The 25058-nt window shown below is 42.3% G+C and overlaps 2 protein-coding genes across 2 annotated transcripts in view; one reads left to right on the top strand and one right to left on the bottom strand.

Moving 5' to 3' along the window:
* TRMT1L (tRNA methyltransferase 1L) overlaps nt 1-12098 on the bottom strand; it is a gene marked incomplete at both ends in the record, with an annotated part of 38903 nt that extends 26805 nt beyond the window's left edge. The window contains 3 exons of the mRNA XM_080699478.1: nt 1002-1112; nt 9992-10138; nt 11942-12098. Coding sequence (XP_080555604.1) covers nt 1002-1112; nt 9992-10138; nt 11942-12098 — 415 coding nt within the window. The remainder of the gene's footprint in view (nt 1-1001; nt 1113-9991; nt 10139-11941) is intronic.
* A 6282-nt stretch (nt 12099-18380) lies between these two features.
* Nucleotides 18381-25058, top strand: part of SWT1 (SWT1 RNA endoribonuclease homolog) — a gene marked incomplete at both ends in the record, with an annotated part of 80364 nt that continues 73686 nt past the window's right edge. The window contains 3 exons of the mRNA XM_080698751.1: nt 18381-18461; nt 21084-21103; nt 22854-22971. Of these exons, the coding sequence (XP_080554877.1) occupies nt 18381-18461; nt 21084-21103; nt 22854-22971 (219 nt within the window). The remainder of the gene's footprint in view (nt 18462-21083; nt 21104-22853; nt 22972-25058) is intronic.

Below are 25058 nucleotides of genomic sequence, written 5' to 3'. Positions count from 1 at the left end.
AGACCCGGTTTCAAAACAAAGAATAAAAAATAGGGCAGGGAGTGTAGCTCGGAGGTCGAAACCCCTGGGTTCCATCCCCAGACCCACAAAAACAAAAACAAAAAAATAAAAAAATCAAAAACCAAAAAACTACTGCATACTGAATTTCACTTTATTACTGAATTTATAAGCTCGCTCTTTCTTTCTTTCTTTCTTTCTTTCTTTCTTTTTTTTTTTTTTTTTGGTGGTACTGGGGTTCCTAGAAGCCCTTCTACGTCTTGGCTACACTCCCAGACATATATATATATATATATATATATATATATAATTTTTTTTTTTTTTTAATTGGAAACGGGGTCTCTTATGCCAGCGAGGCTGGCTCTGAACCAGCGCGATCCTCCTGTCTCTGCCTCCTAAGCGCGGGGATTACAAGCGTGTGCCACCACACCCAGCAAGCTCTTCTTTCTTTACTAACATATTTCTGAAAAGATTACAGGTCACCTAAATAGAAATTTTACTTTCACATATAGCAACAAGAATAGGTATAATTTGTTTTTTTTCTATATACTGCCTATTTCAAAAAACCATAATTAAATTTTGATGAAAACCAAGCACCAAGGATAACAGAGCAGAAAAAAAAGTGCGAGTTGCTGACATCACTATATAACTCTTATACAGGCTCTAAGTTGTCTGCCTTGGGACTTCTTTTGCATTAAGAGTTTTAACCTCCATAAAAGTGCTGTTTTGGCAATCTGTTACTTGTAGATAATATAATTCCTAACTTATAGAATACATAGTCCTTGTATGTCCATGAGACTATAATTTCCTTGAGGAGTTATAATTTATTTCACAGCACCTTTGCATAGAGAAGGCTATCGATTTCCTGAAAAAAGTGTTTTTTACTACTGTTTCAACTCAATATGAATAAACAAGTCTCTTCTTAGAAAACTGTTTTTATCAGCTAAAGAATGACAACCAATTAGAAATTAAGAGGTGAGGGAATGACCAAAACAGTGAAATACCTGCATCTTGGTTATCTGAGTTCAGTGAATTGGCAGAGTCAAGATCTCCTTCAGTTACAAAAGCCAGCTTCTCTAGATCAGCCAGCTGCCTTTGAATTGAGATGTGTCTCTCTGAAAGGAAATTTTAAGAATTACAAAATTGTGTTAAAATTAATTTTCTAGCTTTTATTTGATCACTGTCACATATAAATGTACACTTTTATTTTTATTTTTTATTACTGAGAATTAAACCCAGAGGCATTCTACCTCTGAGCTCCACCCCTAGCCCAATCATATTTTTATTTTAAAACAGGGTCTCACTAGGTTGCTGAGAGTCTCACTACTTGCTGAGGCTGTCCTTGAACCTGTGATCCTCCAGTCTCAGCTGCTTACATACTGGGATTACAAGGGTACGTCACCAGGCCCAGCTCGCTCTTATTTCCTATAGTCTAGTGTCTTAGTACCTAGATGGGAATATCATCACAATTCAGTTTCCAAAATGACAAATGTGCTTCAGAATGCAAAAAGTTGGGAAAAACTCCATTATGTAAGTTTATAGCTAGTATAACATGTTATCTAATTAGTCAATATAATTCTACAACAAGTTTCTACTCTGTGTAGCCTGGAGGTAGAAAGCCCCTGGGCTCTACCTCCAGCATACCCCCCCCCCCCCCAGATTCTACTCTGTACAAAGTACTGAAAAAATATAAGCCACTTCCTTTAGTAAAGATGTAGTCACTTGTCAGAAATACTTATTCTTCCACATGCCTGCATCATATTACAGTCTCCATCCTATTTATTTTTTTCTACCATGTATTACAAGTTAGAAATTAATATATGTTTTTACTGAAGAAGTGGCATTGGACTGATATATAAGGTATAAATACAACATCAATTAACATGCTTTGTTTCTCAGTTAATCCAGAGGATCCCAAGTTTGAGGCCAGCATGGGTAATTCAGGGACACTCTGTCTCAAAATAAAAAGGTCTGATGACATAGTTATTGGTTAAGTATCTCTAGGTTTAATTCCTATATACGTGTGCACACCTATATACACACACACATACACACAGAGAATTTCAACTTGAGATCTGATGATTAGCTATAGAGATCGAAGCAACCTTGTGAACAAAAAGCATGTGGTATAAAACACAGAGCAAACCCTACCCCATCCTTGGCTAGAATGGAATTTTTGAAGAAAAGAATGTGTAGAAAAATATGTAGCCAAAAATACAGTATAGAACATGGTAGGCATAAGTTTGGACTTTGTTCTTCATGTTAGGTTTTGAGGAAGAAAATGATTTAAATATGTTTCAGGAGGGCATTTCTAGTGGTAGTTATGAGGATCAATAATAAAAGGATCAATAATAGAAGAGGAATAAGAAAGGTACAGAATAGAAGGTAAAAAAGAAGCAATAAAACTTGGGATGTGAGAAGTAAGGGTAAAGGGTAAAATAAAGATGACTAAGATTTTGAGTTTATATGGTTGAGAACAATGGTGCCAATAATCTACGAAAGAAAAGGAAAACTATGGACAGAAAGGAAGAAGGGGAAAAGAAAATTAGTTTTCGACATGGTGTGCTATAGACACTACTGGTAGAGATAATGCTGCCTAGGAAGCAGTTGAAAATTTGCTTTTTGGACTTCCAGGAAGATGGCGACCGAGAAAAGCGGGGCTTAAGAGCCCCGCTAACAACCAATCTCCATTACCACAAAATCAGCGCCTTTCATAGCCAGAAAACAACATCACCAGAGAAACAAAAAAATCACCAGGCTCCAGAGAGAAAGCGGACTGAGAACAAAGCTCAGAGCCACAGAGGAGATAACCGGCCTCACGCCCGAGGACGCGGCAGCAGCGCCATACTGCTGGCGGCAGCGGCAAATTCACCAGATGGCTACAGCAAGCCGAGGTGAGCCGCTGCGGAACAGCCAGGCGGGATTTCTTGCTGCAGGTAAAATCTAAAGCTTCAAGTGGCTGAGCTCAGCACACGCCGCAGGGATTCAGAGTGGAAATCAAAACCAAGAAGAAATACACCAGCCTCACGGCCAAGGGCGTGGCAGCAGCGCCATATTGCCACCGGCGGCAGCAGCAGAGAATTCACCGAGTCCAGTACAGCTACATCTGTGTACTCAAGAACAGTGAGTCAAATTGCGGGCCACAGAGGAGAAATCCCAGTACTGTACTCCTTGGGACTGACCCAGTGGGGGAGGGGCGGTGGCAGAGATATCACACCATAGGAGAACGTGCAACCTGGCACCCCCAACAGTCTAAAGCAGCCTCTATCGACTCTCTGGGTCGGAGACTCTGTGATACAACCCAGTAAAGGAGTAGTGGGGTCTGAGATACTACTGACTCGAGATCCAGAACACCTTAAGTGAAGTCATAGTGACCCAAGGGAAGAACCCAGAGAAGGCACAAACTTCCGAAATCATGGGAAAGAGGAATAATACTGGAGCAATGAATGCCCACAACCCCACAACATCAGAACCCGATAAAACAGAAAATCAGAGATTTCTAGAAGATCAAATCAGGAAAATAACTGTAGAAATAATAGAGGTGCTTTGAAAAGAACTCAGAGAGAGCCAAAAAGAGATAAAGGATGCAATTAATGAAGTAAAGGCCTCAATTCAAAGCACAAACAACCGATTAGACCACATGGAGAACAGAATCTCGCTCTTAGAAGATGATCACTCCAAAAATGAACGCATAGTTTCTAATCTAGGAAAAAATATCCGACAGCAGGAATCTGATATTGAAGAAATATGGGCCCATTTTAAGAGAGCTAACCTAAGAATAATTGGAATAGAGGAGGGAAAAGAAAGTGAAACCAAAGGGATCAACAATCTCTTCAAGGAAGTAATAGCAGAAAATTTTCCAAACATAGAGCAAGAGGTCGATACGCAGGTCCAGGAAACTTATAGAACTCCCTTTAGACAGGATCGGAGAAGAGGATCCCCACGCCACATAATTGTCAAAATGACCAATGTGGAAGCCAAGCAGAGAATCTTAAAGGCAACAAAAACAAAGGGTCAAATGACATTCAGAGGCAAGCCAATTAGAATCACTCCAGACTTCCCAAACCAAGTCATGAGAGCCAGAAGGGCTTGGAGTAACATATTCCAAACTCTGAAAGAAAACAACTTCCAGCCAAAAATTTCCTACCCAGCAAAACTTTCTATCAAATTAGATGGAGAAATAAGAAGCTTCCATGACAAACAGAAACTGAAGGAATTTTTGTCTTCAAAACCAGCACTAGAGAAAATACTCAAAGAGATTAACTACAAAGAAGAAATGGGTAACACACACCAGAACCAGAGAAACAAGAGTTTCCATCCAACAGTCAACTAAGATTGGTTATCTGTGGAGATTCATTACTTATGTTAGTCTTTTACCTATCTCTAAATTGTATTGTTTGCCTTTATTGTTGTTCATTTTTAGAATTTCTAGTTGGAATATTAATATACCTTCAGATATAGCATTTGGAAATATTTTATCCCATTCTATTAGTAACTTTTAACTCTGTTTACACTGTCTTTGGATATACAATATATTTTTTTTATTTTTTAGGGAGTTTGTATACTCTTCTGTTGCCTGTGCCATTGAAATCATATCCAAGAAATCACTGCCAATTTCAGTGTGAGGTTTTATGACCCAGATTTTCTCCTAAAAGTTTATAGTCTTAAGATTTATATTTAGGTCTTTTATCTATTTTGAGTTAATATTTGTATATGGGATTAGGTAAGGGTCCAACTTTATTCTTTTCCATGTAATTATTATGTTTCAACAATATTTAAAATATTATTATTTCTACCACCAAATGTTCGTGGAAACCTTGTCAAAAATAACTTGACAATATAGGGAAGAATTTAGCTCTAGGCTTTTATTTAACTCCAATGGTTTATATATCTGCCTTTAGAATAGTACTACACTGTTTCAATTATTGTAGCTTTATATGGTTTGAAATTAAAAAATATATATCTTCTAGCTTTGTTCTTTTTCAAGATCGTTTTGGGTATCTAGAGTCCATATTCCATATTAGGATAGATTTTTTTTCTGAAAAATAAATATATAAATATATGATAGTTTCACCTAAAAAAATAGAAAAAAAATATTCTCTGGTAAGAAAGAAAGTAAAAAGAAATATTGAAATGTTATCTTTAAGTCATCAAAAGCTTGGTATCAGACAAATGAAACTGTTATGTGAGATTATCATTTTTAATTTTGGATAAATTGCTATAATACTAGATGTCAACCACTAAGCCAAGCATGGGAGAAAGGGATGGGGAGAGAATGGGGTGGGGATCGGGTGGGGGCTGACTGGGCGATGTGTGCATGTATGTCTACAAAAGTTTGTATCCCACTATGATGTATGAATACAGTGCACCAATAAAAAAAAAAAAAAATTTTGCTTTTGAGCCGGGCGTGGTGGCGCACGCTTGTAATCCCAGCATTCGGGAGGCTGAGACAAGAGGATGAGGTTCGCGGACAGCCTCAGCTACGTAATGAGGCCCTCTGCAACTCAGTGAGACCCTGTTTCAAAATAAAGAATAAAAAATAGGGTAGGGGGTATAGCTCAGAGGTTGAACGACCCTGGGTTACATCCCTAGACCCGCAAAAACAAAACAACAAAAAAAATAAAATAAAATTTGCTTTTGGAGCACAGGGGAGATTTTGGAGATATAAATCAAATCAGAAATATGTGTATTATGTGAAAGTACGAGAGTAAAAAATCTAAGGAATGCCAGGTGTGGTGGCACATGCTTGTAATCCCCGCGCTTGGGAGTCTGAGACAAAAGGATCGCGCAGGTTCGAAGCCAGCCTCAGCTACTTACTGAGGCTCTCAGCAACTTAGTGAGACCCTGTTTCCAAATAAAATATAAAATATGGCTGGGAATATAGCCCGGACGTAGAAAGCCCCTGGGTTCCACCCCTAGTACCACAAAACAAAACACCTAAGGAAAAAAATGTGAAAAAGAGAAGGAAAAAGCCAAACCCAGGTCTTACCTAGTTATGGCTGACTTCAAATGGCTAACTGGACTTTCTAAAATTAGTTTTTTTTTTTGTTTTTAATTTTTTTCCTGGTACTGGGGATGGAACCCAGGGGCATTCTACCTCCGAGCTACACCCCCAGCCCAATTTTTATTCTTTATTTTGAAACAGGGTCTCATGGAGTTTTTCAAGAGGCCTCACTAAGTAGCTGAGGCTGTCCGAGAACATGGATCCTCCTGTCTCAGCCTCCCAAATGCTGGAATTACAAGTGTGTACCACCATGCTTGGCTTCTAAGATTATTTTTACAAAATATATATTTTAGTTCTAGTGAACTTCAGCTTTCTTGTTCACTATATGTTTATCCCAGTTATTCATTTTCAAGTTTCTTAAACATTATATACCTTTCAAATTAAGTGTTTGCAAATTTTGGAACACATGAATAAGTCTTTCCAAGACATGTCTAACATAGTTTTGATTGATGGATTTGAGACAAGCTCTTGCTAAGTTGTCCAGGAAGGCCTTGAACTATACTCCTGCCTGGCCTCCTCCCCAGTCGCTGGGATTATAGGTGTGAGCCACTGAACCTGGCTTGTTTAACATTTTCTTGATTAGGGAAGTATTCCTCTAAGTTGTTAAACCCATTACTGGCTAATATAAATGGATTTAATCTGTAAGTGAGGTTATGTAGGAATATAGGTATTTATAAAAAACTTAGGTAAAAAGAATCATAAGGTAGATTCAGAAAGAATATATAGTAAAGAGAATCAGGACAAGATAAAATAAAGGAGAAAAATCTGTAAAAGAGAAAAAAAAGAGTTGTATTTGAATCTGTACTAATGACAACTGGATTTATCTTGTGGTAAGTGGTGACCTTAAAATGAAGGTTTGGGCTGGGTATGGTGGCTATGGTGGCACATGCTTGTAATCCCTGTGCTTGGGAGGCGGAGACAGGAAGATCGTGCAGGTTCTAAGCCAGCCGCACTGGCTTAAGAGACCGTTTCCAAATAAAAACATAAAAAAAAAATAGGTGTCTGGGAGTGTAGCCTGGAGGTAGAAGGGTTTCCAGGAACCCCAGTACCGCAAAAAAAAAAAAAAAGAAGGTTCAGTGAGTGTTGCTTGGGAGTAGAAATAATATTAGAAGGAAAGAAAATACAGAAAATCAATGCAATTATTTTTTCAAGGACTTTGGAGAGACCTGAATATATATGTGCATCTCAAAGAAAAGGAACTTACAAAGCAGGAGCCTGAATATTTAAGACCACAATGTGACAAATGATAAGATTCCAAAAGAAATATGAGATAATGGAATAAACCTTAGGGCAAGAACATCAATATTCATTATGTTAAGCTATTTAAAACTTTAAAATTTAATTCTCAACACTGGGACTTTCCTGACTATTCTTTTCTAATCTTCACTTGTGAGTTCATTTTTTCACTCATCTGTACTGTTTATTTTTGGTACTGGGGATTGAACTCAAAGGCATTCTATCTCCAAAATACACTCCTAGCCCTATTTTTTTTTTTTTTAAACAGAGTCTTGTTAGGTTGATGAGATTCTCATTACTTGCTAAAGGAACCTGAGATTTTCCTGTCTCAGCCTCCCAAGTACTAGAATTACAGGCATGTACCACCATACCCAACTATCTGTATATTTTTAAAAAGGCTTTTTTTTTATGTGTTGCTAGCGACTGAACCCAGGGCCTCACACATGCATGGTAGGCAAGCACTCTAGTGCTGAACTACAATCTGAGTCCTTTTAAGTTTTGTGATAAGCCTCACTAGCCAGCCCAGATTGGCCTCAAATTTACCACGCTCTTGCCTCAGCCTCCAGGGTAATGGACTGCAGGTGTGCATCACCATACCCTGCTCATCTGTATAATTTGTTCTTATTTGTAGTATGCACTAAAGTCTGTTAAATAATTTTTAAAACCATTAGAGCCAGGCATGGTGGCGCACGCTGGTAATCTCAGCATTTTGGAGGCTGAGACCGGAGGATCGCGGTTCGCGGACAGCCTCAGCTACTTAGTGAGGCCCTCTGCAACTCAGTGAGACCCGGTTTCAAAATAAAGAATAAAAATTGGGCAGAGGGTGTAACTCGGAGGTCAAATGCCCCTGGGTTCCATCCCCAGACCCACAAAAACAAAGAAACAAAGAAACAAACAAACCACCCATTAGAAATGGTGCAGTCCTATACTGCATCAACAGTCCTGGAATCTGTTTCAAGACTCTCAGACATTCCCGTTGATATTTGTTAAAAATGATTTCCCGCCGGGTGTGGTGGCGCACGCTTGTAATCCCCGCGCTTAGGAGGCGGAGACAGGAGGATCGCGCAGGTTCGAAGCCAGCCGCGCGCGCTGGCTTAGGAGACCCTGTTTCTAAATAAAAATATAAAAATAGGTCTGGGAGTGTAGCCCGGAGGTAGAAGGGCTTCCAGGAACCCCAGTACCACCAAAATAAATAAATAAATAAATAAATAAATAAATAAATAAATAAAATAAATAAATAAATAAATAAAAATGTGGTCTGGGGATATAGCTCAGTGTTAGAACACTTGTCTAGCATGCATGAGGTCCTGGATTCAATTCCCAGCACTGCCAAAACAACAAAACAAAACCATCTTGCCGGGCGTGGTGGCGCATGCTTGTAATCCCCGCGCTTGGGAGGCAGAGACAGGAGGATCGCGCAGGTTCGAAGCCAGCCCCGCGCGCTGGCTTAGGAGACCCTGTTTCCAAATAAAAATGCAAAAATAGGTCTGGGAGTGTAGCCCGGAGGTAGAAGGGCTTCCAGGAACCCCAGTACCACCAAAAAAAAAAAAAATGATTTCCCAACTTTTATTTTCTGTAGTGCTGTGGATTGAACCCCGGGGCATTCTACCTCTGAGCTACACGCCCCCGACCCCAAGACCTATTTTACTTTTGTATTTTGAAACAGGGTCTCACTATGTTGTGAAGGGCTTCACAAAATTGCTGAGGCTTGCTGCAAACCTGCAATTCTCCTGTCAGCCTCCCAAATCCTGGGATTACAAGTGCGTCCCACCATGCCAGCTTCACCTTATACTTAAATGGGCAAGAACAACAAACATTATTAACTTTTTATATCAGGTACTGTCCAAGTGACTTATGAGATATAATTCCCATAAATAGGCAAATTTTTTTCCTGTTTGATCAAAACCTTTTAATTGCTGGTCAGACATTAATAGTCAAGAAATGAATTCATGTATACAACCCAGCCATGGAACCATAATGGCTTTTGGCTTCATAGTTCAAAGACCTGTGCATAGGAAATAAGATATATAACGTTACGTACAACTGTGCTGATTGAAGCTGAGCGTGGTGGCGCACGCTTGTAATCCCAGTACTTGGGAGGCTGAGACAGAAGCATCGAAGGTCCACAGTCAGCCTCAGCTACTTAGTGAGGCCCTCCGCAACTTAGTGAGACCCTGTTTCAAAATAAAGAATAAAAAATAGAGCTGGGGGGACAGCTTAGAGGGAGTATGCCCCTGGGTTCAATCCCTAGTACTTAAAAAAAAAAAAATGTGCCTATTGGAATTTTTCTGCTAAATACTACAAAATATAAGGGAATGGAGCTTGTTAAGAAAATTGAAAATCCTGTGGTCCACTATTAAAAAAGTCAAAGATCTAAAAATTCACAAAATGTGCCAGGCATGGCGTAGCATGACTGTAATCCCAGTATTTGAGACAGGAAGATCACAGGTTTGAGGTCAGCCTCAGCAAGGTCCTCAAAAACTTAGAACCTGCTTCAAAAATATTTTATTTCAGGGAATGAAATGAAATAATAAAATAAAACAAAACAGGACTGGGGTGTATAGCTCAGCAGCAGAACATTCCTAGGTTTAATATCTAGTACCAAAAAATAAAATAAAATACATAATATGTCCATAAACATCTCTGAGATCAATTTCTGATTCATAATGATAGATAACAAAAATCTTATTTGAATCACTCAACTTGCTTCTTGCAACACACATTATACAACAATCCAGAAGTCAATAGGCAAACCTCTTGTTAAGTTAGGTGAGTCCAAGATGTTAGGAGGTTCTTTTACAACTTCTTCTGTTACTTTTTCCTCAATTTTCAACTCTATTTCGGAAACATCATCTTCATCTTGTCTAGTTATGACTGACTTCAAAGGACTATCCAAACCATCTAAAAATGATTTTATAAAAACCTGAGATTAGTATGTATTTTAGTTCTATGCACTTCAGATTTCTCAATCATTACATATTTGTCCTACTAACATATTTTCAGGTTTCTCAAACAATACACATTCTTCAAATTATATACTTGTGAATTTTGAAACACGTAAGCAAATACTATGTTTAATGCATTGATGGTGAAGACGTAGAGAAAGCATGCCTTCCCTAAAGTTGTTGAACCACCTCTGACTGACTTAAACACCTCAATGTGGGAGTGAGGGATGAGGCCATTCACTCAGGAGTGTGTAACACCCATGCCCGCCTGAGACCGTTGTAGTTGAGGATGTAACTGGCCTTATTTTACACCTACCATCTCTGATCGTACATAATGAGGAGCCTACCTCAGGCATGCTGACTTTATCTTTCCTACAGTCAGCCCTATTTGTGATTCTACTCTGACAGCTATTTGTTTTAAAACTGCAAATCATTTTATTAGACTATGACTATCAAAGTGTTTTGTAAGCCGGGCGTGGAGATGCACGCTTGTAATCCCAGCACTTGGGAGGCTGAGACAGGAGGATCGCACAGGTTCGAAGCCAGCCTCAGCTACTTAGTGAGGCTCTCAGCAACTTAGTGAGACCCTGTTTCCAAATAAAATATAGAAAGTAGGTCTGGGAGTATAGCCCGGAGGTAGAAAGCCTCTGGGTTCTACCCCCAGTACCACCAAAAAAAAAAAAAAAAAAAGTTTTGTAAACATTAACCACAAAACTGGCCCAGAAGTAGTAAAAATGAATTAAAGATATTTTAAGTGATAACTCAGAAAGCATAAGGGTCACTTTATTATTATTTTTTATGATAGTGGGATGGAACCCAGGGGCTTTCTACCCCCGGGATACTCCCTGGTCTATTTTATATTTTATTTAGAAACAGGGTCTCACTAAGTTGCTGAGAGCCTCACTAAGTAGCGATCCTCCTGTCTCAGCCTCCCAAATGCTGGGATTACAAGCGTGCACCACCACGCCTGGCTAAGGGTCACTTTATGGACCACAAAATAATTTGTTCGAAGAACTAAGCCTTTTTTAGACTTCGCATTTAAAATTGTCCAGAGTCCTTTAAATTCCAATATGATCCAATAAACCACCAGTTAGAAAACATACAAGCATATTCTGAGCAGCATAATATGGGTTATTAATTTTCAACAGTAGATTTCAGATGGGCTGGAGCACAAAACTCAATTGGTATTTACGTGTGGAAGAAGATACCCATAATTTAGGAGACTTTTCTCCAAACAATTCTTTAGCTTCAAATTATTTTTGGAAGCAAGCTGCTACAGAAAACAAGACAAGCCCACTTCTTTGTTTCTGCAGAGGCTGAAAAACGGACAGCAATAGTTTCTAAGTCTTGGCAGCTAGGATCTATCATCCCTCTCTCCGTTACCGTGCCACATTGGAAAGGGCTTAAGTTAATCACAGGAGACGGGGCCGGGAGGGAAACTACCAAATTATGTGGGAATTCCTATCTTGTATCAAAAAATTTCTTTTTAACGAAAAGGCCCTTAACCTCTTTAATCGACCTGCAGCACCCCGGCCTCGGCCGTGAGGTCCTCGAGGGCTAGAGGTGCCGTACTTCTTTCATTCTGTGCCTGTTTCACCTCCATCCGCCACGCCGATCCCCCTCTTTTTCGCCCTCTACCCCATTTTCCTAAACCTGCCTTTCCCCTAACGACCATCCCAGGGAACGGCCTCCCCTGCTCCCCAGCAAGGCGCACTTTCTCGCTTCTCTGCGGCAGACGGGTCGGGCCTCCTGCACTTACTGCTTTCAGCCTCCTCAGGGGCAGAGGCTAGGGACGGGGCCAGGGCATGGGCTGGGGCCGGAGCCGGGACCTGAGCCGAGTCCGGGGTCGGGATCCGGACCTGGGCCACCTCCTCCTCCTCCAGGGGCAGCAGCGCCTCCTCCGCCATCTCCTCCATAGTTACCGCCTCGGTGCCAAGCCCGCCCGGGGACCGGGAGGGGCTCGCGGCGGCGGGGAGAGAGCGCACTGACGCGAAAGCCCACAGGACAGGGCCCAGGAAGCAAGGGAGCGAATAGGGAGGGCGGATGCGTTCAACAGACAAAAAAGAGGATGAACCAGGGACCAAACCCTGTCAGCAGAAAAGCAGAAAGCCAAAGGCAGCGAAGTAAGCGCCCGTCCGCTTCCCTTTCCCCGGGGCGTTACGGCGCCACCACACACTGCGCATGCGCGTGCCGGGGGCGGCGTCCAATCAGGTGAGAGCGTTCCGTTTCCAGGGAGCGTCTCCGTCCCCGCCTCCGCCGGAAGGCGCAAAGACTACAGCTCCCAGCGTGCACTGCGCGGCCTGGGCGGGGCCGAGCGGGGCCCGGGGAGGAAGTAACCGCAGGTCTAAACCTACGCGGTGGAGCGTTCGCTCCGTACCCCTTTGGCGGGGCGCCGAACTATTTTCCCCAGGGGGCAGTAGGTCTGGGGGCCGATCCTGTGGCCTGGGCCCTCCGAGTCGCCGCCGGCGCTGTTAGGTAGGGGACTGGGGGTGAGGGGACTTGGGGCTGGGCAGGGCCCCGTGGCCCCCCCGCCCTGAGTACCCTGTGGGGCCGTCGGCGGGACCCGGGACCCCGTGGGTGGGCCCGGGTCAGGGGCCTGTGGGGTGCCGCCCCGGGCTGCCCCTCGCCCCAGTAAGGGTTCTGGTGGCTCCCAGGGGTTTGTGTAGCTGGCCCGGTGGTCCCGGTGACTTGTAGTTGGGTTCTGCGCTTCATTTCACACTCTCACCCACAGCGTTGACCCGAACTCTGTTTTCCTTTATTTCTGTTTGTGCTTGAGCTTTCCAACGGTTAGCTGGCTCAGCTGCGCTGCGGTGTGGTCCTTGGTGTCCAATGCGTACGGATTGTTTTTGCCCTGCTTCGCCTCATTTATTTATATACTTATTTTTAGGCTTTTAATAGCCAGAACTCAGTACGTCGAGGTTCGGGGCACTTGGTGCGGTTCACATTCCCCCAGGTGTGCGTGTCGTGCATCTGCTGCCCAAGTCTCCTCCCGCGGACTTGTCTGCCTCTTATTGTCTTGGCTTACTTTTCATACCTACTCCTCAGTTTCTTATTTGTTTCAGAACTCAGGAAAGAGAGCATGATTATTTGTCACACTGAAATGCTAACTGAAAGTTGGTCCCCTACTTCTTTTCTCCTGGTTAGGAAGCATATCCGGAGATGTCTGTTTTACCTTTCTACAGATTAATGGAAACATCTCCAGAAGCTTCTGCAAGTTGTAATTCTGAAGTCCTTTTAACTTACCCCCCTTTTGCTTGGTGCTTAGCAGGTAATTAAAAATGAGATAATAACACTGATTATAACTAATGGAAATGCTGACTATATCAGTGCACCTCCCAAGAATCATTATTATTATTATTATTGGTAGTACTGGGGTTCCTGGAAACCCTTCTACATCCGGGCTACACTCCCAGACCTAATATATATATATATATATATATATATATATATATATATATATATATATATATATATATATGGGTTTTTTTTGGGGGGGGGAAACGGTCTCTTAAGCAGGTGCGGCTGGCTTCAAACCTGCCATCCTCCTGTCTCCGCCTCCCAAGCACCGGGATTACAAGCCTGCGCAAACTCACCAGGCAAATTATCATTGTTTTAAAAAAATTCTAGACAAGTCCCCCCACCCCCCACCGTTCTTCCTTCCCTCCATGCTGGGGATTGAGCCCAAGACCTTGGCGTGCTAGGCAAGTACTCTACCACTGAGCTTATTCTTACTCTTGCTTTCTTTTAAGTACTAGATGATTAATTTGAAAGCTTGATTCAGTATGTCAACCTTATCACTTAAAACCAGCTGGAAACCAGAAGATTGGAATTTAGCCTGTGGATTCTATGAGAATTTCAGTAAAAATTTCTAGTCGTGAAGGAATCTTTTTAAAGAATTATATTAACCGACTGTACTCACTCATCGATTGCTACGTAAGTGATCCCGAAATTTAGTGATTTAAACAACAATAAACAATGCGTCACAGTTTCTGTGGGTCAGAAATTTGGAAATGGCTTTCTGGGTGAATCTGCCTCTGAGTCTTTGACATTGGAATGGAGATGTACTCCAGGGTTGCTGTCATGTGAAGACTCGCCAGGGCACAGGATCAGCTTCAGAGGTGGCTCACATGCCTGCCAGTTGGTTCTGATCATTGGCAAGAGGGCTCTCTCCTTCCCTAGTGGGCCTTTCCATGAGTTGCTTTAGTGCCATTAGGACTTTCCCGGCTGTGAGCCGTCCAAGACAGCAAGTCAGAAGCCACAATGTCTTGTATGACTTAGCCAAGGACCACCAACTGGTTACACAAGGCGGCTCTGTTGCTTTGGAGGGGACTACACGGGAGTACCAGCAACAGGGATCCTTGGCAGCCATCTAGGAGAATGGCCCACATAGGAAGTCTCCCCTTAATTTGCTCTGATTTGCAGAGTAAGAATTTTTTTACTAAATCGAATATAAAGCATTTGTCATAGTAAACCTAGATGTTTTTCCATTGTGGATAGTATTCTTTGTCTCTTTGTCTTGTGGGCAAGAGGTTTAGTGTTAGGGTGTCCAAAGCAACAGTAGTAAACCAGCATGCATCAGTTAAAATTGTAAAAATGTAAAATTGTACATTACATATTGTATATATAAAAGTTAGCATATAAGCAGTTAGTTGCCTCTAAGCAGTGTGTTTCATGGGATTTCTTTTTTCTTCTCTGTTGCCGTAGTCTGCCCCCAAATTCCAGGGCTCAAGCCATCCTCTTGCCTTAACTCCAAATAGGTGGAACTGCAGGATTGTGCCACCATGCCAGGCTGAAGTTCCTTTTTTTTTTGGTGCATCTTTTTTCCCCATGGATTGAAATTCTTAAGAAAGGGAAAAGACTATTACTGTAATCTGGAAAGTCAACCGTGAATTCAACTATTGTAAGCTGTCTGAGTTTTTTTTGTATATATACAGTCCTGGGGATTGAACCCAGGGGCATTCTACCTGTGAGCTACACCCCCCAGCCTATTATTTATTCTTTATTTTGAAACAAGGTCTCATTTAGGTGCCGAGGGCCTCACTAAGTAGTGGAGGCTGTCTTCAAATCTTGATCCTCCTGTTTTAGGATTACAACCGTGTACCACCATGCCCAGCTATAAGCTACTTTATAGCACAAAATCTGGGAGGTAATTTAGAATCTGCCTGTCAGTCTGTGAGGAATAGTTAGTTATTAATTGATGGAGGACATGGATGAAGCCTGAGGAAGGAATGGTTCCGAAGGAGTTAAGGAGGTTTTGCGAAAAGGTAGAATTCTCCAAAACTCTGGGTGTGACTCCTGTCCTCTTCGGAATTCGCCCTCTAAGGCCCCCCAGTGAGAGTGGGGGCTGACTTAATCACATTTTTAGTAATCCTTTACTAGGTCCCTCTGCCCTCCCCGGGGTTTGTTAGTTTCCTTTGATGATTGTATCTTAGTGATTTATGGCACATGCCCTCTACCTACGACCTCCCATTGTACTTTGGTGTTTACTCTTCCCATGAGGACATGCAACTTAACCTAACTGGAAAAGGGTATGAAAAATGTAGTTTTAGAGAATAAAATTGTCAGTTGCCAAAGGAGCAATTGTCCACGTCCTTCATTTCAGGTCTCTCCCTCCCAAGTCCCAGAGAGGAATCTCAGACAATTAATCTTTGTTAATATTAGAATTTTCTTCTCTTCAGAGTCATCAGAACATTCTAAGTTCCAGTGTGTACCAGTATTGAGAATGGCCTAGGAAGATTTGAGAAAGCTATGATTATTATATTTCAAAAATCTGTGAAAGGACTTGGTTTCTGCCAAAAAAAAAAAAAAAAAGCAGGCTACTATTCCAATGTAATTTGACTTAGATAAAAGTAATTAACAAGTCAATAGGAGAGAGGCTCTAGGCTTCCTCTCTCTAAAAGACAGATCTACACAGTCTAGCCAGAATGGTAGGAGGGGTCGACCTTCATGAAAGGAGACACCTTGCCACTCCTAGCTGGGGGAGGAGCTTCTGGGGATGTTTACTGCATCAGAGTTAACAAGAGTTCTGTGTCTTGGGTGGGGCATTCATTTGAACACCCCCCCCCCAATGCCATGGCTTGGGGCTGTAACTATCTTCTCTTTCTTAAGAATTTCAATCAAAGGGGAAAAAAAGATGTAACTATCTTCTGTATTTCTATCTTTTTAATAAACTTATTTACATCTTCAGCAAGAGTCCGAGCTCAGGACAAGAACCCGCGGTTTTTCTGTTTTTTGGGTTTTGTTGTGGTTTGAGGGAAATTGTGTCCGGGACCCTAACAGGGCTCCCCGGGACAGTTTCCCCACAACCATATCATCTCACACACGTAACACAGTGTAATTGACATTCTTCTGTAGAATTCCACCTACTCTGATCACGATTGACCAAGAGTAATTGCAGTTGCTTGGTTTCTAGCCTTTGCTATATTCACACGCTCAACATATGTCACTACCAACTATTAATTCTTTTTTGGGCTTCTGAATCCTTTTTCTGTCTTCCTGCCCCAACAGAGCTGGTGCTGTTTCCAGCCTCTGAGCACTGGGACCCAGCATGGGATGCCGCTCTATGCTGCGAGATGCGTGCTAACTCAGAACTGTTTAGAATCATAAGGAGTGACTGTCTTATATAATTTTTTTAATCATCAGCTTACATTGTTGGCTTGGTAGAGCAGGGCTGGAAGAGTGAGCTTGGAATGGATGTGGGCAGAGGACTGGAATAGGGGAGGGTTGAAAGCGGCTCCAAATGAGAGTGGATCTTCTGAGGAAGAATTCACACGTTCTCTCAGTTAATAGGCATCTATGAGCACCTCTCAGGGTTTTAATACAGCACACTTCTTAAAGAGTTCTGGGTTTCATAGACAGAGAACACATAGGTATTTATTTATTTAGACCCTACTATGTACCGCTCTATGCAAGGTATTTTTTATGTCCACTGCTTATTTTGACTCCCTCAAAAACCCTGTAGGATGAGTAGTCTCTGTTTTACATGTAATGAAACTGGGGCTCAACAAATGTATACAGTTTGCCTGTGACAGAGGTGTAGGTGGGGTAAAATGTGGCCCTGCAGGAATTGAAGATGGTGATGATGTGTAAGAGAGAAACCAGGACTCCTGGCATAGGTTTTTTTTTTTTTTTTTTTTTTTTTATTGTGGTACTGGGGGTGGAACCCAGAGGCTTTCTACCTCTGGGCTATACTCCCAGCCCTATTTTTTATATTTTATTTGGAAATAGGGTCTCACTAAGTTGCTGAGAGCCTCACTAAGTAGCTGAGGCTGGCTTCGAACCTGTGCATCCTCCTGTCTCAGCCTCCCAAGCTCGGAGATTACAAGCATGCGCCACCACGCCCGGCCTCATGGCATAGTTCTGAAAATCGTTAGAGCCGGGCGTGGTGGCGCATGCTTGTAATCCCTGCGCTTGGGAAACTGAGACAGGAGGGTCAGGAGGATCGCACGGGTTCAAAGCCAGCCTCAGCTACTTAGGTTTTCAGCAACTTAGTGAGACCCTGTTTCCAAATAAAATATAAAATAGGTCTGGGTTCCACTCCTAGTACCACCACCAAAAAAAAAAAGTTATAAGATGCAGCTGAAGGAGAACAGATCCTTCTGAAGGAGAATGTAAGTGGAGAGGAGCAGAATCTTGTCATTTAAAAACTGGTTAGAAAATAGTAACCATTTGTAAAACAATTTTATTTTTAGTTTTGGGAATTGAACCCAGAGGGCATACAACCTCTGAGCTATAACACCAGCCCTTTTTATGTTATTTATTTTTTTTATTTTCTTTTGCGGTACCGGGAATGGAACCCAGTGGCATTTTACCTCCGAGTTATACCCTGAGCCCTATTTTTTTTAGTCCTTTTTTTATTTTGAAACAGCATCTCACTGAGTTACGAAGGCCTCACTAAGTAGCTGATCTGCGATCCTCCAGTGTCTGCCTCCCAAATGCTGGGATTTACAAGCATGTGCCACCACGCCTGGCTCCTTTGTGTTTTATTTTGGAACAGGGTCTCACTTACGTTGCTGAAGCTAGTCATGAACCTGTGATCTTCCTGTCTCAGTCTCCCAAATACTGGGGTGACAGACATGTGCCACTGTATCTGGCTAAAATGTCAATCTTTATATAACTGAAACAATAATTTATAATGTACTTCTTATTGTAGTAAATGGTACATAATGTAATTTTGATATTTATTTTAGCTTTTCAAGATGTCCAACAAAGACTTTTATAGAAAAGAAGAAAAGTCAGAGAGAAAAGGTACCATCTCATCACCCATCACTGATGAAGAAGTAAGAATGTTTATTTACTCATGTAAAGCTACCTTTTTTTTTTACAATTTATTTTTGTGTAATGAAAAACTATATACCTCATCATTGCAGGGAGTTACATAAATATTTTGTTCTGCCTTGATCCAGAGAATTCTTATTTCTCTTTCTTTTTCTGAACCCAGAGACATTCTAGCTCTGAGCTATACTCCAGCCTGATTATATTACTTTTATTTAGAAACAGGGTGTCACTAAGTTGTGGAAGGCCAGCCTCCACAACCCTTGCTCCTCCTGCCTCAGCCTCCCAAGTACTGAGATTACAGACATGAGCCACCACACCTGGCTCTCTTCCTCATTCTTTACTTGCAGTATTTTATTCTTCAGAATTTTATGAGATAGTTACTATTATTATAGTCTCACATCATAATGCAAATCATGTTGCTTAGAAAGCACTTACTTAGAGGAAAATAATTTTTTTTTTTTTGTGGTACTGGGGGTGGAACCCAGAGGCTTTCTACCTCCGGGCTATACTCCCAGACCTATTTTATATTTTATTTGGAAACAGGGTCTCACTAATTTGCTGAGAGCCTCACTAAGTAGCTGAGGCTGGCTTCGAACCTGTGATCCTCCTGTCTCAGCCTCCCAAGCGTGCACCACCACGCCTGGCAGGAAAAGAGTTTTTTAGTATGCTTTTATTGGTGTATTATAGTCTCACATCATAATGTAAATCATGTTGACAGTGACATACATGCGCTTGCTCTTGGTGCCCCTACCTCCCCATCTCCCCCTTTCCTAATACAGAGTACTGAGATCGACAGTGGTATTTTCACATGTACACAGAGTCAATGGTAATATTTCCATTAATGAATCTCACTTTTCCCTCTCCCCTTCCCTTAGACCACCTTCCTGGCTCCACTGAGGTTTCCTCTTCGTTATCTGGAGTCCTTCTGGTATCTCATTTACTCCCTAGCATACATATATTAGAGAAAACATATCTTCCTTCACTTTCTGTGACTGGCTAATCTCACTTAATGTTCCCCCAGATCCTTCCATTTTTTTTTTGCAAATGACGTAATATTGTTCTTTATATTTATTTTTTATTTGACATAATTTTGTTTTTTATTTTTATGTATTTATTTTTGTGATACTGGGGAGGAACCCAGGGGCATTCTACCTCTGGGCCACACCCCCCAGCCCTACTTTTTAGTCTTTTTAGTTTTGAAACAGGGTCTCACTGAGTTGCGAAGGGCCTTGCTAAGTAGCTGAGGCTGTTTTTGAACCCAGTCATTCTGTCTCCGCCTCCCGAATGCTGGGAGTTACAAGCATGCATCACCACGCCCAGCCTGTTTTTTATTGCTGAATAGAATTCCATCAAATAATTTTGTAATCCATTCATCTGTTGATGGACACCTAGGTCGGTTCCATAACTCGGCTATTGTGAATTGCGCTGCTATGAACATGGGTATGCATATGTTACTGTCGTGTTCTGATTTGGGCCCCTTTGGAAAGATACCCAGGAGTGGTATAGCCAGATCATATGGTGGATCTGAGACTGTTCTCCATAGTGGCTGAACTAATTTGCAGTCCCACCAGCAGTGTAGAAGAGTTCCAGTTTCTCCACAGAGGAATTTGCCTACGCCTTCACATCAGTTCCAAGTCCCCTAAATCCTCACCGTCATCATCATAACTCATCATTTAGACCCTGTTCCACATCTTTTCCTTCCTCCATTTTCTCAGTGTTGGCTCGGATCACACCCTTAATCTTAATGACCAGTGCTACGTGAGGAATGGGGCTAATGGCAAGGAGGCCATGCTCACCGTGGTCCTTTGTCTAGTCTCAGCATACTGCCTTTAAGAAGTATTTTGGCAGATGAAACTTAGGATATCTCATTAATTTGGAGGGTATTGTTTCAGGAAACAAGACTGCAAAATGACTGATAAACCAAAGCAAGCAAACAGAAGACCCCGTAGTTCTATTATATGTTCTTTGAATAGTCTGTATAGTTCGTGATGAGACTTGGGTGTTATTGCTGCATTACTGTCCAAGTGAGAGACTAGTATGGGAATGGGAATAGTCACCAAAGAAGTGGGCTTTTGGTTTTTTTTGGTAGCAAGTTAGAGTAAGACTTCCTAACGGCCTGGGTGAAGTATTCAGGATATCATTGCACTTTTTGGTGTTTGTTCATCACTTATTTATTAACTTTCTGACCAATAATCTAGTCTCCCAGGTAGAATTAGAAAGGAAACCTGGAGCCGGGCGTGGTGGCGCACGCTTGTAATCCCCGCGCTTGGGAGGCAGAGACAGGAGGATCGCGCAGGTTCGAAGCCAGCCGCGCGTGCTGGCTTAGGAGACCCTGTTTCCAAATTAAAAAAAAAAAGTAAAAATAGGTCTGGGAGTGTAGCCCGGAGGTAGAAGGGCTTCCAGGAACCCCAGTACCACCAAAAAAAAAAAAAAAAAAGAAAGAAAGAAAGAAAGGAAACCTGGAGAATGGTTGAAAGGAAACCTGGAGAATGGTTGTACGGTATTCCTGTGTCCTTGATTTACCCCTCCCCCCTTCGGGTTCATAATGAGCACGCTGTTTGCTGTTTCTTCCCATTCTGTCTTAAACGGACTCTCATCACACTTTTTCTTGTCACTTTTCCCAGATCTGCGCTCTTCAAGGCTAGTAATGCTTTCCATGTTGCTAGGCCCTTCGGTCAGTTCTCAGAGCTCACTGGCCTTCACCTGTCATCAGTAGTTGTCACAGCTGCTTCTGCTTCTCCTAGAAGCACTTTCTTACATGGCTTTTGAGCAGCACACTCTGCTGGCTTTTCCTCTGCTGAGGACTGCTTCTTAGAGTCCTTTGTTGGCTCATCCCCACCTTCTTACACTTACCTTAAGTGCCAGGCTCTGTTTTTCCAATTTAGTAAGTTGCAGTCCCATTCCTTCAGTTACTTGGCCCAAACCCTGTGGTCGGTCATCCTTTACCTGCGTCCATGCATTAGCAAATTCTGTCAGCTTTCTTTTGTTTTCTTTTCTGGTGCTGTGGTTGAACCCAGGGACGTTCTACCTCTGAGCTGCACCCCTAGCCTTACTTTATTCTTCATTTTGAAAGGTCTCCCTAAATGCATAGGTCCTCCCTAAGTAGCTGAGACTAACTGAACCCTTGAGCCTCCTGTCTCCGCCTCTGTGCTGGGATTCCAAGCGTGCGCCACCAGCCCAGCTCAATGTGATCTTTTGTGACCACTTCCTTTAAAAATTACAGATCCTCGCCGGGCGTGGTGGCGCACGCTTGTAATCCCCGCGCTTGGGAGGCAGAGACAGGAGGATCGCGCAGGTTTGAAGCCAGCCGCGCGCGCGCTGGCTTAGGAGACCCTGTTTCCAAATAAAAATGTAAAAATAGGTCTGGGAGTGTAGCCCGGAGGTAGAAGGGCTTCCAGGAACCCCAGTGCCACCAAAAAAAAAAAAAATACAGATCCTTTCACTTCCATCTCCCAACCTTTTATGTACCCTTTCTCCGCTTTACTTTATTCCATAGCATCATCGGATATGCTAAATATATTACTTGTATATTCCTAAATTTCTGCACTAGATTTCAGCCTTTCTGGAGGCAGGAACTTTATTATTTTTCATTAATCTCCGTCCACTGTCTAGTTTGCCTTTGGTACATGATAGATACTCCAAACAAGTTTGTCCTTGATCTGTTGAATGTAAGACCCAAAGAAAAACAATAGAATATATATATATATATAATATATATAATATATATCATATATATCATATATATCACATATATCATATATATCATATATAATATATATATATTGCTTTGTAGAAGATAGATTCTCACTATGACAATGTCACTATGACAATAACACATTTGAAAGGCATTTTTGTTGTTCTTTTTTTCTTAATTTTTTTAATTTTTATTTTTTCTTTTATTAACTTTTTGGAGCTGGGGATTGAACCCCAGGTGGTACACTTGCAATGCGCGCACTCTGTCACAGAACTTTTATCTGCGCTGTCAGGTGTCCTGCTGGTTCACCTGGACCATCTCATCTCCAGTGAGCACCCAGGGCTTCTGATGTCTCATTGAATCTTCCTTCCAGTTAAATCTCCCTTCTCACCAAAGTTTATATGTCTTTATATCTTTAAATACCTCTCTCTCTCTTTTTTTTTTTTGACAGTACTGGGGATTGACTCCCAGGGTATTCCACCTCTGAGCTACGCCCTCAGCCCCATTTTATTTTTAATCAGGACCTAGCTAAATTTCTAGGCTGGCCTTGAACCTGCGATCCTCTCGTCTCAGTCTCCCAAGTACTAGGATTACAGGCGTGCATCGCCATGTCCAGCGAGTGTTTCTCCCTAGGGCTGTATTTAATGGGAACGTCAGTTTATAATCATGACGACACACTGCCTTTTACACTGTGCTCTAGTTTGTGCCTCTCCCCCCCGCAATGGCATTCTCAGGTCAAGAACAAGAAGAAAACCTCAGCAAGTCGTACCACTTCGACTTACTCAGTGAGATCAGTTTCATCAGGAAAGAGAAAACTGGTGAGTATGTAAATACCGTAACTACCGTAACTAAGTCAAAGTTATTTATGTTAAGGTTGCTTGTTTGCTTAGTTCTGAAGGCCTCTCAGTGTGTTGCCCAGGCTGCTTTGAGCTCTGAGACTCGGGCTCTCCTCCTGCCTCAGCTACTTGAACACCAGAACTCCTGGGAATGGAGCCCTCGGGTGGATGCGGGTACACGTGCGTTCTGCGTCTAAGCTACCCCTCTCTTTTGTTTTGAATTAGAGTCTCCTGCTAAGTTGTTGAGGGTCTCACATGAGTTGCTGAGGCTGGCCTCAAACCTTCAGTCCTCCTATCTGGGCCTCCCAAGTACTGGGATTAGTTATTTATTTTTTTGTGGTACTGAGGATAGAATTTTGGCTATACTCCCAGACTATTTTATTTTTTATTTGGAAACAAGGTCTCACTAAGTTGCTGAGAGCCTCAGTAAATTGCTGAGGCTGCCTACAAACCTGTGATTCTCCTGTCTCAGCCTCCCAGGTACCAGAATTACAAGCATGTACTACCATGCCTGGCTCCTTGCTATTTTCAGACTTTTTTTTTTGGTGGTACCAGGGGTTGAACCCAGGGGCATTCGACCTCTGAGGTATATCCCCAGCCCTATTGTTTTCTTTTAAATTTATTTTGAAACAGGGCCTCACTAAGTTGCAAAGAGCCTCATCAAGTAGCTGAGGCTGGTTGCGAACCTGCAATCCTCCTATCTTAGCCTCCCGAATACTGGAATTACAAGTATGCACCACCACGCTTGGCTTATTTTCCGGTGGTGCTGGGGTTCCTGGAAGCCCTTCTACCTCCGGCCTACACTCCCAGACCTATTTTTTTATAATTTTGAAACAGGGTCTCTTACGCCAGCGCGGCTGGCTTCGAACCTGCGCGATCCTCCTGTCTCTGCCTCCCAAGTGCGGGGATTACAAGCGTGCGCCACCACGCCCGGCTTTCAGACTTTTTAAGGAGCTTCTTGAAATCTACAAAAGTTTCACCTAAATACTTCACAGATAATTTTCTTGGGGATTTTTTCTTTTTTCTTGCAGTTTCCTTTTATCTTGTTTCTGAGCTAGATCCCCAGACCAATTTTATTTTTTGTTTGATAACAGGGTCTTTCTAAGTTGCTGAAAGCCTCACAAAATGGCTGAGGCTGGCTTCAAACCTGCAATCCTCCTGTCTCAGCCTCCCAAGTACCGGGATTACAAGCATGCACCACCATGCGTGGCGCCTCCTCCTCCTCCTCCCCCTCCTCCTCCCCCTCCTCCCCCTCCTCCTCCTCCTCCTCCTCACTAGGTTGTAGAGGGCCTCACTAAGTTGCTGAGGCTAGTTGTGAAGCTGCGATCCTCCTGTCTCAGCCTCCCGAGTACTGGGATTACAGTGTGCACTAGCATGCCTGGCTCCCATTCTCTTTAATATCGTTACATTTCTCCTTTGCAGAAAGATATTCATTCACTGCTTAGTGTGTCACTCAGGGCTCTCTTAAATTTGTTTATACTTAAATCTATTCAGTTTTATTTTTGTATTCTTTCTTGAAAGTGTCTCAATTCTAGCTAGATTGTTTTATTTTCTCTCTGCTGAGTTTATATCATTCATTATCATCTTTGTCTTTTTTTTTTCTTTTTCTTTTTTTTGGTGGTACTGGCCAGTGAACCCAGGGACATTCTATTTCTGAGCTACACTCTCAGACCCTGTTTTTATTTTTATTTATTTTTTATTGTTTTATTATTTGGTGGTACTGGGGTTCCTGGAAACCCTTCTACCTCCAGGCTATACTCCCAAACCTATTTTATACTTTTTTAAAATTTCGAAACAGGGTCTCTTAAGCCAGCGAGGCTGGCTTCGAACCTGCATGATCCTCCTGTCTCCGCGTCCCAAGCGCCAGGGATTACAAGCATGCGCTACCATGCCTGGCTATTTTTGTTTTGAAACAGAGTCTAACTAAATTATCACATGCTGGCTTCAAACCTGTGATCCTCTCAGCTACTGGGATTCTAGCCATATGCCACTGCATCCAGATGTGTGTGTGTGTGTGTGTGTGTGTGTGTGTGTGTGTGTGTGTGTTACTGTCTGAACCTGTGGACACC

This window comes from Muscardinus avellanarius, assembly GCF_963383645.1.
Source record: "Muscardinus avellanarius genome assembly, chromosome: 7".
Lineage (NCBI taxonomy): Eukaryota > Metazoa > Chordata > Mammalia > Rodentia > Gliridae > Muscardinus > Muscardinus avellanarius.
The sequence above is the reverse complement of the archived record's forward strand: the minus strand, read 5'-3'. Positions and strand labels throughout refer to the sequence as shown.